The 21,433-nt window shown below is 41.8% G+C and overlaps 1 protein-coding gene across 1 annotated transcript in view; it reads right to left on the minus strand.

Moving 5' to 3' along the window:
* nsg2 (neuronal vesicle trafficking associated 2) overlaps positions 1 to 21,433 on the minus strand; it is a 47,518-nt gene that overhangs the window by 14,535 nt on the left and 11,550 nt on the right. The window contains exon 3 of the mRNA XM_004076135.4: positions 17,615 to 17,725. Within this exon, the coding sequence (XP_004076183.1) occupies positions 17,615 to 17,725 (111 nt within the window). The remainder of the gene's footprint in view (positions 1 to 17,614; positions 17,726 to 21,433) is intronic.

Raw genomic sequence — 21,433 nt, forward strand, 5'->3', positions numbered from 1 at the left:
AGCCAGCACATGCTCATACGAATGCACAGCACACTTTCAGACAGATGTTTACACCACAAAACACGGTCCACTGCTCTATTGTCTCTCCAGCCCCTGGTCTCCGAGGCTGTCTAACGTGCGTTCCATGTCTTTGCCCGTTTGAGTTAATTCTGTCTTCCAAGACAAAAATCGGCTCAGTGTATTTAAAAAAAATAAATATATATATCTATATATACACTTTTTTTGATAATTGTATTTATTTCCATCTGCATACATTTTTATGACCGAGTTTCTTTGATTCTACATTAAAGGCGTAAAATTCTTGTTTTGTTTTTTTTTTATCAAAAAGCATTTTTACTTGGGTGCAACTGGTGCCACTCTAAATTCTGAGGAATCATCAGAGACAAAAACAGCTCGACAAGAAAAATGGGGGATAAAAACAGAGGTGACATGCAGACGTAACATCTGAACCAACAGGGAGTAGATGAAGAGATTTTGTGCAGGAGGAGCTTCAGAAGCGAGAAGAGGACGTGACAATTTATAATGACGGATAGAGCTTTAAGGGACACAGAAGAGTGTGAAAATCTAATTGACATCTCATTCCACAGTTAAAAAGCAGCTTTTCTAGATCGGCTGTCTAAATATCTGGATAAAAAGAACATTTAGCAAGTTTTTAGCTAATCTGGCAAACATTGAAAAGTGAGTCAGTTGTCTATCGAACCTTTAACATACACACGGGTGGCAAAATGGATGTAAATGATTTCAAACTCGTGTGGTGGTTAAAGGAATAATTGTTGTAGAGGTCGTGCTTTGGAGCAGTGATTAGCCCTGGGTCAAATCTGGATCCTTTCTTTGGAGTCTGCATGTTATCCCTTTGCATGTGGGGGTTTTGTCCGGGCATTCTGGCTTCCACCCACATACCAGAAACAGGGTTCGTAGATTAATATGAGAGGCCGCCTGAGAGATAATTCAAACTTCATCCTCACAGATCCCATCATACGCTCACACACATACCACTATAATTCAAACTTGGTTTCACAAATACACTCATACTCTCACGCACATACCACTATAGTCTTATTCACACAACAGTACACTCTCATATGCACAATCATACTCTCATATAAACACTACTATACTCTGATACAGAGGGTAGTGTTTGAGCTGCAAATCAAATTCATGCATACGCACAACTATTCTTTGTTACAAATACAATTATTTTTTACTTACAAATTATATTATACTCTTATGCATATTCCATAGTTTTCTAAATAGTGCTAGGAAGGTGTTTAAAAGACTATAATTGTCTCATAAAAATACTACGATTGTGCATTTACAAAAGTTTGATGGTACATGTGAGGGAATAGTACTATATGTGGGAGAACATGACTGAAAAGGAAGTTGCTTTGATCAAACAGGAAGGATTCTTAAATTCTTATTACCTTATTGGTTAATATGTTTAAAAACAAATTCTCTTATTTATTTTTTATTTATTTTATTTATTTTTTTTACTTGTCCTGTCCAACAGCTAGGCAGGCAGATGAGAGCTGAGGGCCTCTTGTGTTGGACATATTTTACTTTAACAAGAGGGGTTATTAATCTTCAGACAAACCAAAGGTATGACTGAACAAACCCCTTTTGTAATTGAGGCCAAACTTTTATTCATTTCAACCATGATTGAAAATCTTTGGTGTTGGACCGGACGGAAAAGGAAAGAAGGGAAGAAGAGGGAGGGATGTCAGAGGGAGGGGGGGGGGGGGGGGGGGGGGGTGATAGTGAGAGGGGGGGGGTAAGACCATGAAGCAGCATAAAGCAGACAGGTTTACTGGTTGTTTATCGTTACGGTACAGTTCAAATGTAGTACAAAAAGGGCGGGGCCTGTTCACACACACTCAAATATTATCAACACACCTGCTAGCTGCAAAAAATGTTCACATGTCAACATGTACACAAAACAGATAGTGTTCACGAACGCATACCTATGCCTTTAAACCAACTAGTGTGAAATCTTTCATTCATTCAATCATGCAAACTATAAGTGCAAAGTGAGCTAACACTTGTGCTCAGGTGAGTGTTTATGTTCTTCTAAAATGGATGGTGGAATGTGAAAAGAAGGAGGAGGAGCGCCCAGCCACCCCCACACCCAGACCCCCGCCACAGCAGCAGCGGCAGCCGGAATTCCCCCAACGCCACACGGGAACAGGCAGGGAACGACCGCCCCCCGGGCGACCAAGACCGCCACCCAGGCCAGGGCCAGCAGGACCGCCGCGAGGCCCCCAGAGCCAGAGAGCAGGGAGGCGCGGAGGGAAAGAGAGCGCCGCCCCAGCCCAGCCAGGAAAGCAGCCGCGCCGGAAGAGCCCAACGCAGGGCCCCACCGGAGAAGGACGCCCACAGCCCCAGACGAGCACCCCACCACCACCCAGGAGTTCCGGGCATCCCCCCGCCCCAACCCCAGGTACGAGCCAGGACCCCCCAAGGGAGACCCGCTCCCCACTCCAGGCAGCCACCCACCCGGCCCACGGTTGATCCAGGGAGGAGCAAGGCAGGGGCCCGCCGCCCCCGCCCAGGAGGGGGGAACCCCGGGGAAAAAAGGGCGGCCCACAAGGGGTGTTATAAATATGGCCCGACCAGGCTCTGCCATGTTGGAAGTTTGGCGGGGCCCAGCGCTCAGGGGCAAGGACCAGGACCCACCCCCCAGGGACACGAACACCCCCGGCTCAGGTGTAATATGAACCCCCCCCCCACCGCGCGGAGAGAGCACCGCCGGGCCCAGGGAGCCGGCACCCAAGGGACACGGCCACCATCGCCAAGGGGCCCGCACCCCCCACCAGGGAAGGGGTAGGGGACAGATGGACCCAGGTCCCACCTTCCTTGCAAAATGTGTGTGCGTGTATGAGAGGGTGTGTGTGTGCATGTGTGTGTGTTTATGTTGGAATGTATATATTGAAGGGGGAGGGGTGTGTGTACTAAGGAGGGTGCAGTTAAAATTGGCGAGTAGGGCACTAGGGGGACATCTCCTGATTACTCACAGTGATGTCCCCTCACCCTCCCCACCAAGGGGCCCTAAATGTCTAAGGTGCGGTTAAAATTGGCGGGTAGGGTGCCAGGAGGACATCTGCTGCTTGCTTGCAGTGATGTCCAAGCACCCCCCCTACCAAGGACCCTTCATGTCTAAGGTGCAAATAAAACCGAAAGAGAGGGGGCCCACTCCATACGGCAACCAAGGCGCATCGCAGGCTAGACCCCCCACCCCCTCACCCTAATATGAGGTTATATGAGGAAGGGGGTAAGTTGGGGACAGCTGGTAGACTGTCCCCCGGGTGGTCAAATAGCTGTCCCCCAGCCCCCCCCCCCCAGCAAAGAGGCCAGGGCCACCCAGCCCAGGGGCCCCACCCCCGGAGGCGCCGACACCCCAGGCCCGGCACCACCCACCCCACACAGAGAGAAAGGAGCCAGAGAGCGCCCCCCCCCCCCCCCCCCCCGGAGCAAGCCCAGGCCCCCACCCCTAGACGCAGGCCCTAGAGGAGCTCTGGTCAGGCCTTGACGGGACCGAGGAGGCCAACCGGCCGAGGCAACCACTGATTGCCTCAGCGGAGACCCCGACCCGTTAGCCCCCCCGACCCGTACCAATAATGCCCCCCCCCCCCCCCCCAGAACTCCCCCCCCAAGGGACAGGGCCGACAAGCCCCCCACCCCACCCCAGACCCCGCAGCCGAAGCGGATGACACCCAGAGCGACCGGGGGACCCGAGAGGGTTGTCCCGTCCCGTCCCAGAGCCAGGGAAGGGCCGATCCCAGCCCCAGGTGCAGATGGGCAGCCCATCCGGCACCGCTGGGCCCCCCCCCCCCCGAGCAGCCCCCCCCCCCCCCCCCCCGCCCCCGAGCAGGGCCCCCCGCCAACCCCCCCCAGCGCAGGCAAAGGGACCACCCCCCCAAGCCAAGCCAGACCACCACCCCACCCCCCCACCACGCACCCCCACACCCAAGCCCAGAGGACCACGCAGCGCCCCAGCCCGCCCCACCCAGGCACCGGACCCGACCCCCCGACCAACGGAGCCCCCACCGCCCCCGCCAGGCACCGGAGGCCCCGACCCCCACCCCAAACCACGGCAGAAGGGCAAGGAGCAGCGACGACCAAGCCCCCCACCCCTTAAGTCATGGAGTCAACCACAGGAGACCAGAGAGACCGAATTCTTTCAAAGTTACTTGAGCTTTGGGCTGACATATTTTCCAAGCTGATATGATCAAACAGCAGATTTCTATGTTGACTTATGTTTATATTTTTCTTGTTTTTCCAATTTATTAAAATAGTTTTTTTGGCAATACAAAGAGTTGTGAAAATGATAGATGCTAATCCTTCTTCTATATCGATGGCACTCATGCCACCAAGCACACAAAGTGACGGTGAAGCCGTGATTGAAACCTTAAGCCAGACTGATAAATCGGCACATACCTGCTGCCAGAGAGCCTGGACAGGAGTGCAGAACCACAGTGCGTGCATGTAGCTGTCGGTTAGATTATTATCACAGTGCTCGCAAATATCTGAGTTACTGAGACCCATCTTGAACATCCTCTGTCCAGTGTAGTAAATTCTGTGAAGAGTTTTGAGATGGATTAGCTGCAAATTTGGACTTTTTGTCAGTTTAAAGGTGTTTAGACAGAGTTCTGACCAGAAGCTTTCATCTGTGCTGATGCTCAAATCTGCATCCCATTTTTTTGTTGGAAGGGCAATATTGTTATCTAAATTACATAAAAGTTTGTATATTTTGGAGAGAGTTCTATTCATTGAAAAAATAATCAGAGTGGTAACTACATCTGGTAGCTTTAAATCGTCGTCTTTAAATTTATACTTTTTAGTAATACTTGATTTAAGTTGCTGATATTCCAAGAAGTTATTTATTCCATGTTTGTCTTGAAGTTCCTGGGGAGTTATGAATCTTCTATCAATAATTACGTGCTCTAGTTGTTTTATGCCCCCTGCTTGCCAAGCTGGGAAGTGAATCATTTTTTTGTTAATAAGGATGTCCGGGTTGTTCCAGATGGGTGTCATTTTGCACGGTTGAATTGATGATTTTGATATTTTGAGAAATTCTCCAAATCTAGCTAGCAGTAGCTGTGACGTCACATGGTTGACGTGGAGTCTAGCTTTGGAGGACATGCTGCTGACGCTCCCTGATGCACCTGCTCTAAAAATCCGCCGCATTTCTTGCTCAACTGCCTCATTAGAAAAAGCCCCTGTGGATGGCGGCTTCCGACTTTGTTCCAACAATACGGACATTGTAGAGGCAACAGTTGTGGTGTTTAGGATGTTATTTAGCAATGCCATAGCCTCACTGAGATGTTCCTGATCCGCCATTCTCCAATTTTTCAAAGAAGGGAGTGTCAGGTCCATCATTTCACGCCGCTTGAAAAGTAACCAATAGGAAGCTGAGAATTTAGTTCTATGTCCGTTTTAATCAAAATAACTTCCGTTTCAATCAAACTGTCTTACACGTGCAATTATTCTTCTTCTCATACCATATCATGTTGTTTTGCATTCACATTTATTTTGTCACTTCCATTTTACATAAGTATGTTTGTATGTGCAAAATGATACTGTGGAACATGTCAAAGTATTGAAGTCTCTGTGAGCATGTATGAATGTAAATACAAGAAGATATGACTATAAAACAGTATATAAATACCTATGAGAGAGTACACCAATATTTATATAAGAGTATGATTAGGCGAGCAAGAGAATATGGAAGTATATGAGAGAGAGTATACTGTTGTGTGAGTAAGACTGTAGTGGTATGTGTGTGAGACTGTGATGGTATCTGCGAGTATGAAGTTTGAATTATCTCTCAGGCGGCCTCTCATAGATTAATTGGTAACTATCACTAGGTGTGAATGTGAGAATGTGTGTTTTCCTGCAACAGATTGGCAAACTATCCCAACAGTGGCTGGGAAAGGATGCAGCAGTGCAGAGACTCCAAAAGGGATTCAGCAGATTTGGAAGGAGTATGGATGGATGGATGAAGTCCCACTCCAGCTATATTTTAAGCTATTTTAAAAGCATTCCCAGTCTTTTAAGAATGCTTATGCAGTTTGTTTGTTTGTTTTTTGCCAAAATCAAAAACCCTGTGTTGGTTTTTCTTAGAGAAAAATGCTACAAGAACATGTTAAAAACACCTAAAGCACGATTTTCATTGGAGTAGATCTTTAAAAGTAGACATCTTGTTACTCAGACAATGACTGGTAAGTTCTGACTGTGGTTTGGATACTATAATCAACAATATTATTCTCTCTTTTTTCAGTCAACTACTTTCCACAGATTTTGCAATAAAACATTATTAAACCTAATAGTCAGTAATGCAATTAATTCCAATAGAAATTTTGTTGGTTGTGCAGCACAAAACCACTTTTGAAACCTGTCTGAATATACTGTAAACTTACAATCTTGCATGGAAAAATAGGGGCAATTTACCAGGTAGTCTAGGGTGGATCCATTTTTGAGTCAATGTTAGTATTATTTCTTCCCAAAGATAAATAAATCATCAACAAAAGCATCTAGTTATTGCAAAAATAACATGAGCAAAAAATATGTAATGGTCTTTTAGCCATTTTGGGGGATTGACCATGGAATGGCCCATAAAATGAGACCTGCACTCTAAAAAAATGTGTACTTCTTTGATGCATGATCAAGGCTTGCTGGACTGTATATCGCGCTGTTTGTCCTTTGTTGCGGTTACCACTTCCATTTCCCATCATGGTTTATTTTGAATCAACAGGCAAGTGTTTAGGTGATTCTCAGATGAGGAATTTTCTTCAATTTCTGTCACAGTTTTTCACATTTGGTTTGCTAGGAAAGCAGAGTGATCCCTGAGGACCAGTCATAATATGTAGTCTTGCAAAAATAAAAAAAACAACTACAAGCAAAAACGACGACGAAAGATTGGATGGCCATTGAAACGAGTAGGTATGTTTTTTTGGAGTTGTGGAAGTGAGTGCAAGCATTTTCCCCTATTTAGCACAAACATGCCAATTTGAGGCTTCACAAAAGCTACAGACCTTTTATGTCTGCAAGTCTGAGACATATGAGCAAAACAGGCAGCTACAGTGAAGAATCACTAATAGATATAAAGATAGATAGATATAAACTTTATTAATCTCCCAAAGGAGAAATTCAGGTGTCCGGTAGCAAAACACACAACCACACACAACAAACAACAGTAAAAAGACAGTTCACAAAATAATATCAGTTCATATCAGGCAGGTTCATTAAACAGCCTGATAGCTGTAGGGACAAATGAGTTCTTAAAGCGCTCTGTCCTGCATCGCAGTGAAAGGAGTCTTTTACTCCGTGTGCTCCTCTGACCAGACATCGTGTTGTGCAAAGGATGTCTGGGATTGTCCAGGATGCTCTGAGTCAAAGCCCTCATTCTCTTCTGCAGCACAGATCCCAGAGAGTCCACCCTCCTCCCGATCACAGATGCACACCTCTTAATGAGTTTGTCCAATCGAGTGCAATCCCTCGTGGTCATACTGCCACCCCAGCAGACAACCCCATGGAAGACAGCACTCGCCACAACCGACTGATAAAAGAGGAGCAACATGTCAGTACATACATCAAAGGACCTCAGCTTTCTCAGAAAGAACAGTCTACTCTGCCCTTTCTTATACAGAGCATGAGCCTGCTCCGACCAGTCCAGTTTGTGGTCAAGGTGCACACCCAAGTATTTGTAGGAGTCAACCACCTCGATTCCCCCTCCATCAATGATCACTGGCTGGTGGGAGGACTTCCTACTAAAGTCAATAATCATCTCCTTGGTCTTTGATATGTTCAGCACAAGACCATTGTCCCTGCTCCAAGAGGTGAATCTGGTGATGAGCTCCCTGTACTCACTCTCATCCCCTCCCTTTACACACGCCACAATAGCAGTGTCGTCCGAATACTTCTGGACATGACAAGCTGCAGATGCATAATTAAAGTCAGCAGTGTAGAGTGTGAAGAGAAAAGGCGATAGTACAGTTCCCTGTGGTGCTCCGGTGTTGCTCCTCAATGTCCCAGATACAGTCTCCTAGTCGGACAAACTGTGACCTAAGAGTCAGATAGTTGTGGATCCAGCGAACAAAACCTGGATCAACTCCCATCCTCTCGAGCTTCCTCTTCAGCAGCTGAGGCTGGACTGTATCAAAGGCACTAATGCCACATCCGTGGTAAGATTTCTACAACAGTTATTTTTGAGGACCAATGAAATTCCTTTTAGTCAGATTTGGACTTTAGCTGTTTTAATTCTGCATTATCTATCATTTCTACACGCAAACTGTCTGAAACTTCAGGCGTTATCTTTCAAATAGTGTCCCACATAAGCACTTTCACTTCACAGCTCTAAGCTTTCTAATTTGGGTTTGCAGAAAAGCAGAAATTGCCCAAAACAAGCAGCATGCAAAGAGGCTCAAGTCTAAATCCTTTCTAAAGGATTCTCACTACAATGACAAAAGTCATACCAGCAGATTTGCCCGACAGCTGAAAGTGATATCATTAATGTCCACGACAGCAGGGAAATAAAAGACAAACTGCTAAAAGCATTGTTTAAATGAGGAGACGGCGAAACAGCGGAGGGTCAGACTCGTCACCCACAGTCTGTCTGCCTCTAATTGCTCCCATGGTTCTACTTGTCAGAACAACAGCAGTAAAGCTGAGGACTCGGGCAGAGGGAGCTCAATAACCCTTCTCTTGTTTTCTTCCTTTAATCATGTTTGACATCACGGCACAACGTCTGCATTTCCCTTTCTGTCTTTCAGTCACCATTTTTGTTTCCAAAAACTGCCGCAGAGAAGCAAGTACAAAGAGTTTTACCAACAACCAGCTGAAATGCCGGTGACTTTCCTTTAATGAGTATGGACGCTCCGCACATTAGTCCTGCATGTCATGCTGCATACAGATCAGTCTTCATTTTAATCCATCTGAAGAGCCCCTTCACTTCTGCTGTGACAGAACCACACTTTAGAGAATATACAATCATTTAAAGTAGGGCTGGGCGGGATGACGAGACATTTCATTTATTAAAAAAAATCTATTGTTTTATATGAAGCTCTGTTATAGTACCAACTTACGACAAAACGTACCTTACACAGCAATACAAACAAACGGAGGAAGACGGTAGCAGACACGTCATGATTTTAAACAAGATGACCACTTGAAGCAATCCAAGAACTTTATGCCTGGATAAAAACCTTCAGTTGCATGGATGTATTTGATTGTAAAAATATTGACCAAATAATTTATTTTTATAAAGTATGCCAGCTCCTGGTCCCAACAAAGGACTCCAATACAACAAACTAATTTTATCACAAGTGCAAGAACCACAACAAAGAAAACGGACAGAGTTTAACAAGCAAAAGACGAGTCAAGTGACAGCATAAACGCCCACAAAAAAGCTTCATTAAACATTAACATTAAACAAACAGCAACATGGTAGATTATTTTATTGAAATATCCAACACGGTTTGCTCAAAATGAGGTTCGCATTAAAACAAATACTTAGTTCCTTCACTGCAAAAGGATTTTTGTTGAGTTTAAGTATCTTTAGTACACTTAAAACAAGACAAAATTAATTTACTTTTCATTTAGATCTAATGGCTTGTTTTAGGACAATAAATCTAAAATAACTTGAGACATTTGATCCTGAAAAAATCTTATTCTAAGCAAAAAAATGAACCTTTTTTTTCCCTTCATTTAAAATGTTTGAGCAGGCATTTATTTGTAAAAAGTTTCAAGAAACAGACTTGATTTTCTTTTCTTTTTTTCAGGGATATTGAAACATTTTGTTAACTTCTAATACAGTCCAAATGTATTTAACAATAATATAACAGAATTTTAAAAGTAAACATATTGTTTTTAGGGAAAATGTATTTTTCAAATGTGTTATTCTGGTGTTACTTTAAGATGATCATGAGTTTTAAAATTTCTATCAGGAAATGAAGTTTTGGTCCTATTACCCAACCCTACTTCAGTGAATTAATAAATGAAATGAGCATTTCAGTAAATTTACCCACAAACCCACTGAACTTAGTCTGACCTATCCATCCATCCAGCTGATCCACTGATTTATGACCAGGACAGAAACCACAGTGTCAGCCCAACTCTCCTCTCAAGCACCATACTATAGATTTTTCCAGGGAGGCTGAGGAGTGTGATTCCCCGGTAGTTGGAACACACCTTCCGGTACCCCTTCTTGAAGAAGGAAACCTCCGCCCCCTCCATCCAGTGGTACAGTTCCCAACTGTCCCGCAATTCTGAGATGGGGGAGAGACGGGTCAGCCAACACAGTCCCACAGCATCCAGAGACTTGAGGTACTCGGGACGGGCTTCATCCACTCCCAGGGCCTTACCAACGAGGAGCTCATCGACTAACTTGGCGACTTCATCTTTGGTGATGGACAGAGCTTCCCTAAAGTCCTCAGGCACTGCTCCCTCAAGAGGAAATTTCTTAGTCTTAACTAGTTTTATGGAGTTTCCCATTTTTTTTTCATACCCAACTTATTTCTCCTTACTTTTTCTTCTATAATTCTGATAAAATCCACAGATTCTAAACAAAACATTAATGGAGTTGAATTGAATATAATATTATGGCTTAAAGCCACTGACTAATCACAGCAATAAGCTTTAAGATAAGAAGAATCATTTACACACCATTAGACTTTTACGACATTTCCACAAGCAGTAGCCCACAGAAAAGTCTCCATTTTATCCCAAAAAACTAGTTGTATAAAAAAATTGCTTTTCTCCTGTGAAGCAGAGCAATAAAAATGTTAGATGATCCTCTATTGTTGACCAACAGTCAATTTCTAGACAATCAAGCCCACAGACACTGCTTGAGGATGAGAATAAGAAAAGACGACTGTCTCACTTACAACGGTGGGTGGAAATAATAAATGAAAGCTGGTTCTCAATCCAACTTCTTCAATGCCAAGACAATATGGACTAGCTAGCCATAAAGTGAGACTCAAAAATGCTGTTTATTACTGGCATCAACACTGAGTTGTTTCATAGTCTAACCATCTCTGAATGCAGTCACTTCTGCCTTTAAAATGAGATAGAATAACTGATCTTTGACTCATTTTTCTATCCAAAGTATATTCAATATTTACCTTGACAACTGAGACTAAAAGATGGCGTAATTAAAAAAAAATTCAACCAAGAGGATCCTGTAAAGGCATTTAGGTCTGCTGATGCTGACAAAGAGGCAGGGACAGTGTGCAGCTCTTTAGATGACTGCATCTGAAAGGGGAAACCGAAGACATCTGCATCTCTCTGTTGTTGTTTTTTCCATTCTCTCCACTCTGAAGAGTTGTCAGTCTGTCCCCGCCAGTTTGTCAGTGACTCATGAGGCTGCTGACACCAGAGACCTTTCTGAAGTGACAAATGATTCAGAGCTGCGAAACGGAGCTGACTCTGAGATGGCAGATTGACCCGGCCACTAGCCTTTATGGGTCGGTGAACACTTCTGAACAGCGCCACCTAGCTGTTCCCTGGTTTTAAAATACAACATGTTGCTTTTTGAAACTTTTTTTTCGTCTGTTGGAAACATTTTACGCACATAATACCAGAATGCCCCTGTGGAATTAACGTAACACTGCTTTTAGGGAATTTCCCCATCGTGGGATGAATAAAGTCATCTAATCTAATCTTTTCAGTTTAGTAGCCGCGGTTACATGCGCCAAATATCTTGATCGGATCAATGGTCGGATTAAAATTCAACCGTGCAAATGGGATCAGAAAACTTTTTCCGATTAGAACGTACGTTCACATGGTCACACTTTCGGTCTGAATAAATCATTTGGGCATGCGCAGTAGTGTTGAAAATACCGGAAGAGGAAATGAGTCCCACTGTAAACAAACCTAGCTGCCATTAACATTCATGCAGCAGCTCGGTAATATACGAGAGGACCTTCCAAACGTGCTTTTATTTATGTTATGAATATTATGAAGCACCTGTTCGCTCATCATTTTATTTTTAATCCATTTGGTCAGTGCTTTCTTTGTTGGAGAACGAAGCTGGAAGAAGCCAGAGTTAAGAGAAGGCTAACACGCGCTAACAACATTAGCCTTGTTTGATGAATATAAAATCCATGTGGGAAATGCCGCAATCTGCATCTTGGCTGCACGTAAATATGTGGGAAAAACATCAGCCTTTATTTCGTCGGGACACGACTGGAAACACGAAACCAGGTGATTGTTTGAACGGTTTATAAGGACTGAGTTGCATTTCTGCTTTGAAAAGTTCACACACCGCCCCAAAGCCGCTAACCCAGAGCGGCGGGACGGATCGCAGTCTGAATTCTCCCATACATAACAAAACAACAAAACGCACACATAACAAAGCATCCTCCCCTCCCCTCAAACACAAAGTTATAAGTCCGGCTGCTCTGCTCAGAGACACAGTTCGCTCGGTCCACCGGCACCCGAGCCTGGACTGCGCAGGGTCCAGACGTCACGGGGCACGAAATGCTCCTCCCCCGCACCTCGAGAGGTGAGAGGCAAAGAGGCAGCGGGGCGAGGGCGGGGCGGCGTTTCGCACGGGGCTGCGCTTCGCACGGGGCGTCTGCAGACACACGATCGTAATGAACTGTTTAGATGCACAATGATCAGATCAACAATAGGCATAACCCACATATCTCGATCGGAAATAAATTTTGATCCGAACGAGTCTGATCGGGGCAGAGTATTCCGAACGGCGTGTTTTTCTTCCAATCAGGCGTTCTTTCCGATTACTTTTGTCCATGTAAACACAGCAATTGTAGCTGAGCTGTTTAAAGTCTGAGGAGCTTATAATTTGGGGTAAAAGACTGCAAAATAGTACAAATAAGTGCAAGTTTAGCGACTGACAGAGGATCTGAAAGGCAGAAAACAACAGAATTGAAAAAAAAACCTATATCTTATTTTAGGAATTAGGATCAACAGGAGAATCAGGGTCTCTGACTTAATAAAGGCATCTCTGATCCAATTCAAAAGAGAGTTTTTAAAATTTGACACTGACTTCCAACCACATGATCAGACGATGAAATGTTTTTCTCATGCACGTAACAATTAAAGCCATCAAACAGCAGCAGCAGAGTTGTTTACATAAAACGGATTGCCTGCACTCCTCTGACATTGTCCTAATAGTCATTTGAGTTATGATTTGTGCATCAGTGTGGGTGTTGGACCAAAATGCGAAGAAGACCATAACAAAGGTATTATTAGTCAGAGAAGAACAACGCGAGGAACCGAAGGCAAAGTGGGGTTTTGAGCCCACAGCAGTAATTATCTCAAACCTGAAGAACAGTTCAGGGTGGCTCTGGAGGCGGGAGACTGCAACAAAGCTCCTATTCGACGGGAAAATAAAAGGAACAATGAGATAATTGTTTTGGGTGATTTCTCTCTTACATCTCCGTTTACATTTGGTCCATATTTGCAGCCAGTGGGTGCAAATTCGCTGAATTTGTTTTTGCATTTTTTTTTAAGTTAATATAAATGCATACATTTAGTGTGTATTTTTCTTACATTTCCAAGGCATTTAGGTTTCAGGATTGTAGACTTCAGAGAATAAAAATCCTTATATTTGCCAAACCTTAACAATGTCTGAAACATATTTCAGCATCATAGATAAGGTCAGACATGCCAAAAAATATCAGTATGTGACTTTATGGCTTTAAGACGCTCAGGTTTGCAATAAATTCTCCTGCTTCTATTTCTTGTTTTTCACTTAACCTTATGGATATTATCATACACTTTCTGAGACACCTGCCCTTGCCTTTTTTGTTCCTCTGTACCAACACACATATTCGGCTCAAAGGCCTTTCATCAAGCTCTCATAACCCTCATGCTGAAGAAAATATTTCGATTAGCTTTGGAGAAATAAACAAAAAACTAAATAGGGACATTTCAAAAGAGAATTAAAGCCTCAAAATGAGCTATGTATCTCTGTTTCACACACAGAAGCCTTTTGTAGATTAAATTTTGAAGGAACAAAGGTGGGCTTGTAAATCTGCAGCTTTTGAACGTTTGCAGATTCTATGGACCAACACATGATTCACAAAACAAAATATAAAATTAGCAAAACGTTGTCATATGGAATTGTTTAAAGCAAACACACAACATTTCTTTTTGCTGTAGCTAGAGCTAACGTAGCGTCCCAACAATTCTGTAGAGGATGACAATGAGTCCTTATGTCATTGCAGAAGGTAACACTTTGGAGTAATTTCATGGAAATTATTAGTATATCATGCAAAGTCAGTTTTTCTAAGTTAGTTTTAAATCTAAGTAGTTAGTTGAAGGTGCAGAATTACAAAGCACCCTGCGGTGTTAAAGTAAATAAACGTCAAGTAGACACTTTTGAGTGGCAGGGACCGCCAAAGTTATCCACATAGTGTAAAAAGATAACAAAAGCTACTTTTATGTTGGTGAAATGTCGATTTGATGCAGAAAAATGAATTTGTAGTTCCAGCAGGATGGCAGCGCTGGGTTTCCAGATATTCTTGACACCCGTTTACATTTTCTCTTTGTCAATAATTCTCTAGCTGGCATGGAGGAATTATAAATATGATGCAGTTCCACCTCTGTGCATTTCACACAGCACAGTGGGGTGGACTAAAGGCACAACAAATGTGCTGCGTGAAAACATAGGACTGACTCTATACTTTCAAAGAGCACACACTGGATCAGGTTGAATGTTTTTGTATCCATGCGTGACAGTACTGATCTTAGAATCTATCTGACTAAACTGTACATTTCAATACAACTGGTCTGACCAGGAAAATGGCTGAGCATTTATCTGTGCAGAATTTGGGAAAGTAGTGAACAATAAAAAGCAATATTGATTGATTCCGTCATTACCAAGGAAAGATCAATACTGAAATCTTTCTATTGCAACAAATTGCAAAAGTGCTACATTCTTTTAATTGTGTAAGGAACTTCAAGTATACTGTTGGCGCAATGCAGTATGTGACGATGTTTCCTGTTAAAGGACTTGCTTTCATAAACGGATGTGTTGTCACAGCATTGACTCACACAATACATTGTCTTTTTGGGGATTTGACTTGTTTTACTGGCTCACCATGCAGTGCAGAATCCACTCCCTTTTACTGATGAGCTTCATGGCACATTTCCTTTGTGGTGTAAAAATTGCAACTAGATGGTCAATATTCCTCATTTGTCTGGGAGCAATCAGTCAAATACTTACAGAGAAGAAAAACCATTTGGAAATGGGTGTTCTCACCATAGATTTGAACCCAATTGGTGGAGAAAAAAGAGGGGGTACAGAAGTAGAGTGGTCAACCTCCGATCAGAATATTGCCTTTCTACGTGTCGAAGTGTCCTTGGGCAAGACAACAAACCCCACATTGCTCCTGGTGGTTATAGGTTGGTGCCAGTGTTTGTACAGGAATGTCTGTGTGCATGGATGGATGGGACCGTGTCTGTAAAGCGCTCTGCGCCTTCAAGGAAGGTAGGAAAGCACTAGAGAAGTATTTGCTGTTTACCATCTTTTATTTACAAAATAAAATTTTGTATTAATTTCTCTTAAAGCAATATTAAAAGGTTACACCCTTTACTCTTTATCTCAGAGAATTGAGACTTAAGGTTTGGTCCTTCTGTTAAAGACCCACTCTGAAAACCCTGTTTTTGGTGTTTTCAAAAATTCAATTTTTTGGTGTTCGCATGGCCAGGCCACAACTCGGAGGCAAATTTCTAATGAACTACCGCCGCTCTGAAGAAACTATGTCCTAGAAATTGACCCAGGTTTTATTGATTATTTTATTGATTATTTATTGGCCCAAAACTGCATAATTAAAATTAAAATACCAATGAGAACACTTGGAAAATAAATCAAAAGCTTGATCTAAATGGGTCTTTAAGAGTGGTTATTTGTTTTTTTATTTTTTAACTGCAGGTCATTGCTGTCGAGTCTAAAAATCAATCACAATGCCTTTGCAATGAGAATGCAAAAACACCAACAGCCTGTTTTTGTGCTACTACTAGCCGTTTAAAGTTAGTTCATGACCAGAAAATGTTCATTTTAACTGTAAGTTGACATGTCCTGCATTGGATTTGTCAGCAAAGACTCAAAGACTTCTGATTTGACTTTGACTTGCAAATCATGACTTGTGAGAATCTCTATTTCATCCATCAAAACAATCTGTGAAGCTCAGACGTGAGTTGTAAGCTTCTCATTGAGAAAAGCTCAGCTCTGAAGACGAGAGCCTGCAGCACTGAGTCCTCCACGTGTGCGTCAGCTGCAGAATCAGCTCCGTGTGTAGCAGGGCGTTAAGCTGAGCACTAGAAACTAACAGACGTTTCAGTAAATCATAAAGACTGAAATGCAGGTTTGCCCAAACAAAAGTTGATGAAGCGATTTAATGCAGAAATGACGGCAAAAACACGACACAGCATTTTTACCAAGTTTTGACACACAGCAATCTCTCTTTCCTAGTTTCTCGCATTTTCCTCTGCACTGTAAGGGACTAAAATCCATTAATGCACCATAAAATTCATTTATTTAAGTTATAAAAAAAAAACTTGCGGAAGCAAAATGGAATTTAGTGTGACTGTTGTCGGCTCAAATCTTGTTTACTGTTTGTCTTCTCTTGTTTGTGACAGAAAGAGTAAAGTTGAAAAAAATACAGATGCAAAAACAGAAAAGGAACTCAAAAATATTAAGCTTTGATATAGTTTATTAAACCATAAATAAACTGAAACAACTTATTCAAAGTCTTACTTAGATTGTAAATTATTTTCAGCTGAAAAATAAAAATGTCTCTATCAGATGGCCTTAGTTGCATTGCCTGTTCTGTCTGCAGCATTTGTGAGGTGGGTTCCAATCAATGCTTCAGATCCCTGTCACTGTTTTGGTTTGTGTCTCATCCACACAAATATTAAGGTTTTATTTGTATTTATTTATATTTCCTCTGTGATTTGTATCCCTCCCTCTCTGTAAGACCCTTTCAGGCCGGAGTGACACAGCGCATTCACACACACGCTGCTACACTTAAACATTCGCACACCTCCGCTTGCGCACCCTTTCTCTTCTTCTGCTCTCCATCAGGTTGCCATGGAGGGAGATTTTCTTTGCTGCCATGACAACATGAGCTCTCTTTGGTATTCTATAATGACAAAAAACCTGAGCAGGCGATATCTGGGTGGTGTTTATGGAGCATGACAGACACACACACACACACACACACACACACACACACACACACACACACATATATATATATAAAATCTTTTTTTTTACTGTGAATTGGCTGTTGCAAATTCCTTAACAGACTTGAATAATTCAGTTGGCATCATTTTTCAAAACCAGTTACAACTAACAAAGACAATTGTGTAGCATATGTGCTGAATTGTCATTTTCCTGCCTTTTGTTTGTGCCAGCTGTGACATTTCACAGCTAAAAGCTGACTGACGGTGACAGTTAGGCACAAAAAGCTCCAGCAGGATGCAAAGCATGACTTTCAGCAAAAACACCTGAATTAACTGACTGTAATTCTATACAATTATTATTATGTATTGCCTGCTATTAAAAATAGATGATATAATTCCAATGACAGTGTTTGCAAATACATTAATAGAAAAGTTTTTTTTTTTTGTTATTTTAGGGTTTTCTTACCTTAAGTCTCTCAGAAACCCCGTCAGTAAAGCTGATGGTAAACTCCTCCACCTTAGGAACCTTCAGGCGTTTCTTCTCTGTTTGGTACTCTGTGCGGGTCTTCACCACCACCTTGAAAACAAAGACGGCTCACGTTTAATTTCTTCCTCCTCAAATAAAACTGAGGGTTAAAATTATTGTCCATGTAGGTCTTTCAAAATCAGGTTTTATTGGGTAAATGGTGATTTAAAATTGGATTAAGTTGGTTTCTGCTGAAGAATGGCAGCTGGATAACCCCCCCCCCACACACACACACACACATCATCTTATGATGAATGTGCAAAGCATTGAGACAGCTGGCCAAAGATTATTGATATAAACTGGAATCTTCATCTTTAAAATGGCATTTTTGTGTTAATTACAAATTGACAAATTAGTTTACAGATTGGAAATACTGAGTACTTTACAAAGGCTCATGGGGTTCAGCAATTTCTGCACTCTATAGATTATGTAAAAAAAACAAAACGATCAAAAAGGAGGTATAGAAAATCAAGAGTGCTTATGCCAACCCTTTCCAAGATACCATAACCCAAGCTGGTCGCTCTTACAGATTCTAGTTCTGCTGGAAGTTAACTTCCTGTTAGAGCAGGAGTGAGCAAACTGCGACACCCCCTCATTAAGCTATTGAATCTGGCTGCCACACTGGAATATGTACTTCCGGAGGGTCCTCATAGATGGTGCTTTAAAAATAAATTGACCTTAATGATGTTAACATTTTCATTTAGCATTTTTCTGATGAAGAACATTTATTAGGGAAATCACAATCAAAATTGTATTTTTGAGTATTTCTTTATTCAAGGCGTTGTGAATGTGAATAAGGATCAGATTAAAAAAAGCCTTTTGAAAAAGAGCTCTGAGCTCTCAGCTACAGTGAAGGGAAGGGGAGATGGGGTTGCTCCAAACCTCCCACCCACAACTACAGTGTTAATTTCTAATGCTACTGCTGCTCTGCAGAAACTATAACCTAGAAAACTACACATTTTTTAAAATGTTGGCTAAATACAGCAAAATAATAATTAAAAGACTACTGGGAACGCTTTTGAAATGGATCAAAAGACCAGCTGTGCTCCATTACAGTTGTTTTTTATTAACCTATTGACTTTAATCCATACTTGTTTTTATGCTGCTGCAAGTCAGGTTTGGGATTCAAAACCACCAGTCTAAAGGGAAACAATGTATTTTGGGCTGGCAGCTAAAACAACAAAGATCCAAATAAAAAGAAAAAGAAAGAAAGACAAGGAAGCAGATTCCTGCCCCAGTCCTGTCAGTCTTACACTCCTCAAACAGTAAAGTGTATTCTGCTTACAGAGTGAACCCCCCAAACTGTCATCAAACGCAAGAAGGTGAAATTGAAATAAAGTGGCATCCTCTTCCAGATGCAACACTTGAATGATTATATTGAAGGAGAAATTCCAAATCTAATCTCACGATGTGTCCTCCCGCAGCTCTTTAGCGCCACTGACTTTAATGGCAGTGCTTTTGTTTCACAATGTCCCAGCTGTTGCTGTAAATTTCCTGTTTACTGATCCAAAACGGGAGATGAGGATGGAAATCTGGGAACAAGGCAGGGAGGAAAGCAGAGATGGATGGAGAGCAAAAAAAAAAAAGAAGAAGAAGAGCAAAACAATGTCTTTGTGTCCTTGTGGCTGATTATGCTGCCTCTGTGCAGCTCACTGTCACTTTGAGACAAAGCCAGAAAACTGCTGTGCACACAGACTGCCTCCACTGTCTGAATAACAAAGCTGTTAGTCGAGGCTCTTATCTAAGGCCTGAAAGCTGCAGTAGGTAAATACGGAGCATTTGATTGGACCCCTGGGGCGTAAAAGCTCGATGCCTTTTACTTGCATTTAGCATTAAAGTCTCCATTTTGTTTCGGCTCAATTTTCTCGTTTTTGGGATGTTTTTTTTTAAAACATCCAGGTTTTGACACTTTATGCTGCTTCATTCCGGCTTTCTCAGTCCTTTATTTCCTGCTACTTTAGAAAAAGGCCATCCATCAACTGCCTCATTTATGCAGCCCTTTAGCTATCAGCACCTTTTGTGATTAGACAGGGCCCAGCACTCCCCGCAAAACATTAAAGGAAATTCACTGAATATACAGATGAATGAAACGGTTTGGAATTTTTCTATTTAATAAGTCTGAATCTTCACTTGTGATTTTATTTTATAGTCTACAAGCTTTTGTAGCAGTGCAGTTTCAATAAATAAATAAAAAGCTTGGATTATAACTACCTACTACCTTTATGCATTCCTCTATTATCATTTCATTTCTTTTTGGCTGTTTTGCGGGGGTAGAGGGAGTTTTGATATGCAGAAAACCATTTTTTACCTGCTAAAAATACAAGATTTAAACATTTTATCAGGATTGTATCCCACCATTAGCATGTGAATTGACTTCTTAAAATAGCACAGTTATGGCTGTATCAACAGTCTACAGCAGGGTTGTCCAAAAGTGTCATATTTGGGGAGATGGAAAAAGATTTTTGCACCCTTGTAGTAACATTAAATGCAATAAACTGTTTAATAAAATGATTTTTTGTTGACATTGGATACTTTTCAGTTTTTTTGCATTAAACAGAAATGCATCTAAATAAATTTTTACCAAAATGATTGTGAATTTCATAAAAAATGCAATGAACTATTTAATGAAAAATTGTCTCGTATTTTTTTGCAATTGGATACGTTTCATATGTGAATTTAATATATAGCCTGGTGGCTCTGTTGGCTGCATGTAGAAAGATGAGCTTAATAGTGTGGGTCCCTAGGCAAGACCCTTCGCGCAATTGCCTAACAACGTAGCCACAAGGGGGCCAAGTCTGGGTCTCCCTGTGCCGGTTCCCAGCCCGGGTAAAATACAGATTTGTGCCAGGAAGGGCTTATAATGTAAATTAGCCAATCACAGTCAATAAATCAGAGTTCTCAAAAGGTGCTGGGGGCCGTATATCATTGATTTTATGACAGGTCCCTGCAGGTTGGTAGAAATTTGAACCCGGGCCGAACTTGGGACATGCCTGGTCTACAGGCTCCAACATAATATGTTCTAATAGATGTGGACTGTGCTGTAGTTTTAGCCTATTAATCTAAAATACGTGTCTTTTGTGGAAATGGAAAAAGATGTTTGTGTGTTTATGTATGTATTAATGACCAAAAAAATCATTTTTTTACACATGAAAGCTCATTTGCAGAATAATAGAGCAGTTATTTATTCACTGATAGTCGACATTTTATAGAGTACATTTTCTGAATTAAAAAAATGCTTCACATTAACCCTTGTGCTATCTTAGATGACCCCACCCTACCTCCCTCCCTCCCTACCATGACAAAGGTGGATAAAGGTGGAAAGATTTCATGTAATCCATGGACACCAGTGAAGATCACAAATCATTGAAGAAAAAAGGTTCAGTGCACTGTCTAGTGGGTCAAGATGACCCAACTCCCAATGTTAAAGTGCCTAGGATAGCACAAAGGTTACAAATCATTAAAAAAATAGAATAGTTATTTGTTTCTTTTTTTCATATGCTCCCATGCTACAAACCTCTGCTTCATTTTATTTGAAATTACTCAGGGTCGGCACGTCTTTTCGTGTTTTGGATCACAGATGTTTTAAGTCACGAAACAGACGCTTGCAATAACTTCAAAATAAAGAAAAGCACACCATCTGTTCTAAATTCATTTGTGAAAATATTTTTAGAACTTTTCTTAGTCATGTATTTTTTTTAACAAACCGCCGGGGACACGGTGACTTTCTCTGCGTCGCACTCGGTAACTTTCGCATCTGCA

Source organism: Oryzias latipes, chromosome 14 (genome assembly GCF_053564925.1).
Source record: "Oryzias latipes strain Hd-rR chromosome 14, Olatipes_Hd-rR_3.1".
Taxonomy (NCBI): domain Eukaryota; kingdom Metazoa; phylum Chordata; class Actinopteri; order Beloniformes; family Adrianichthyidae; genus Oryzias; species Oryzias latipes.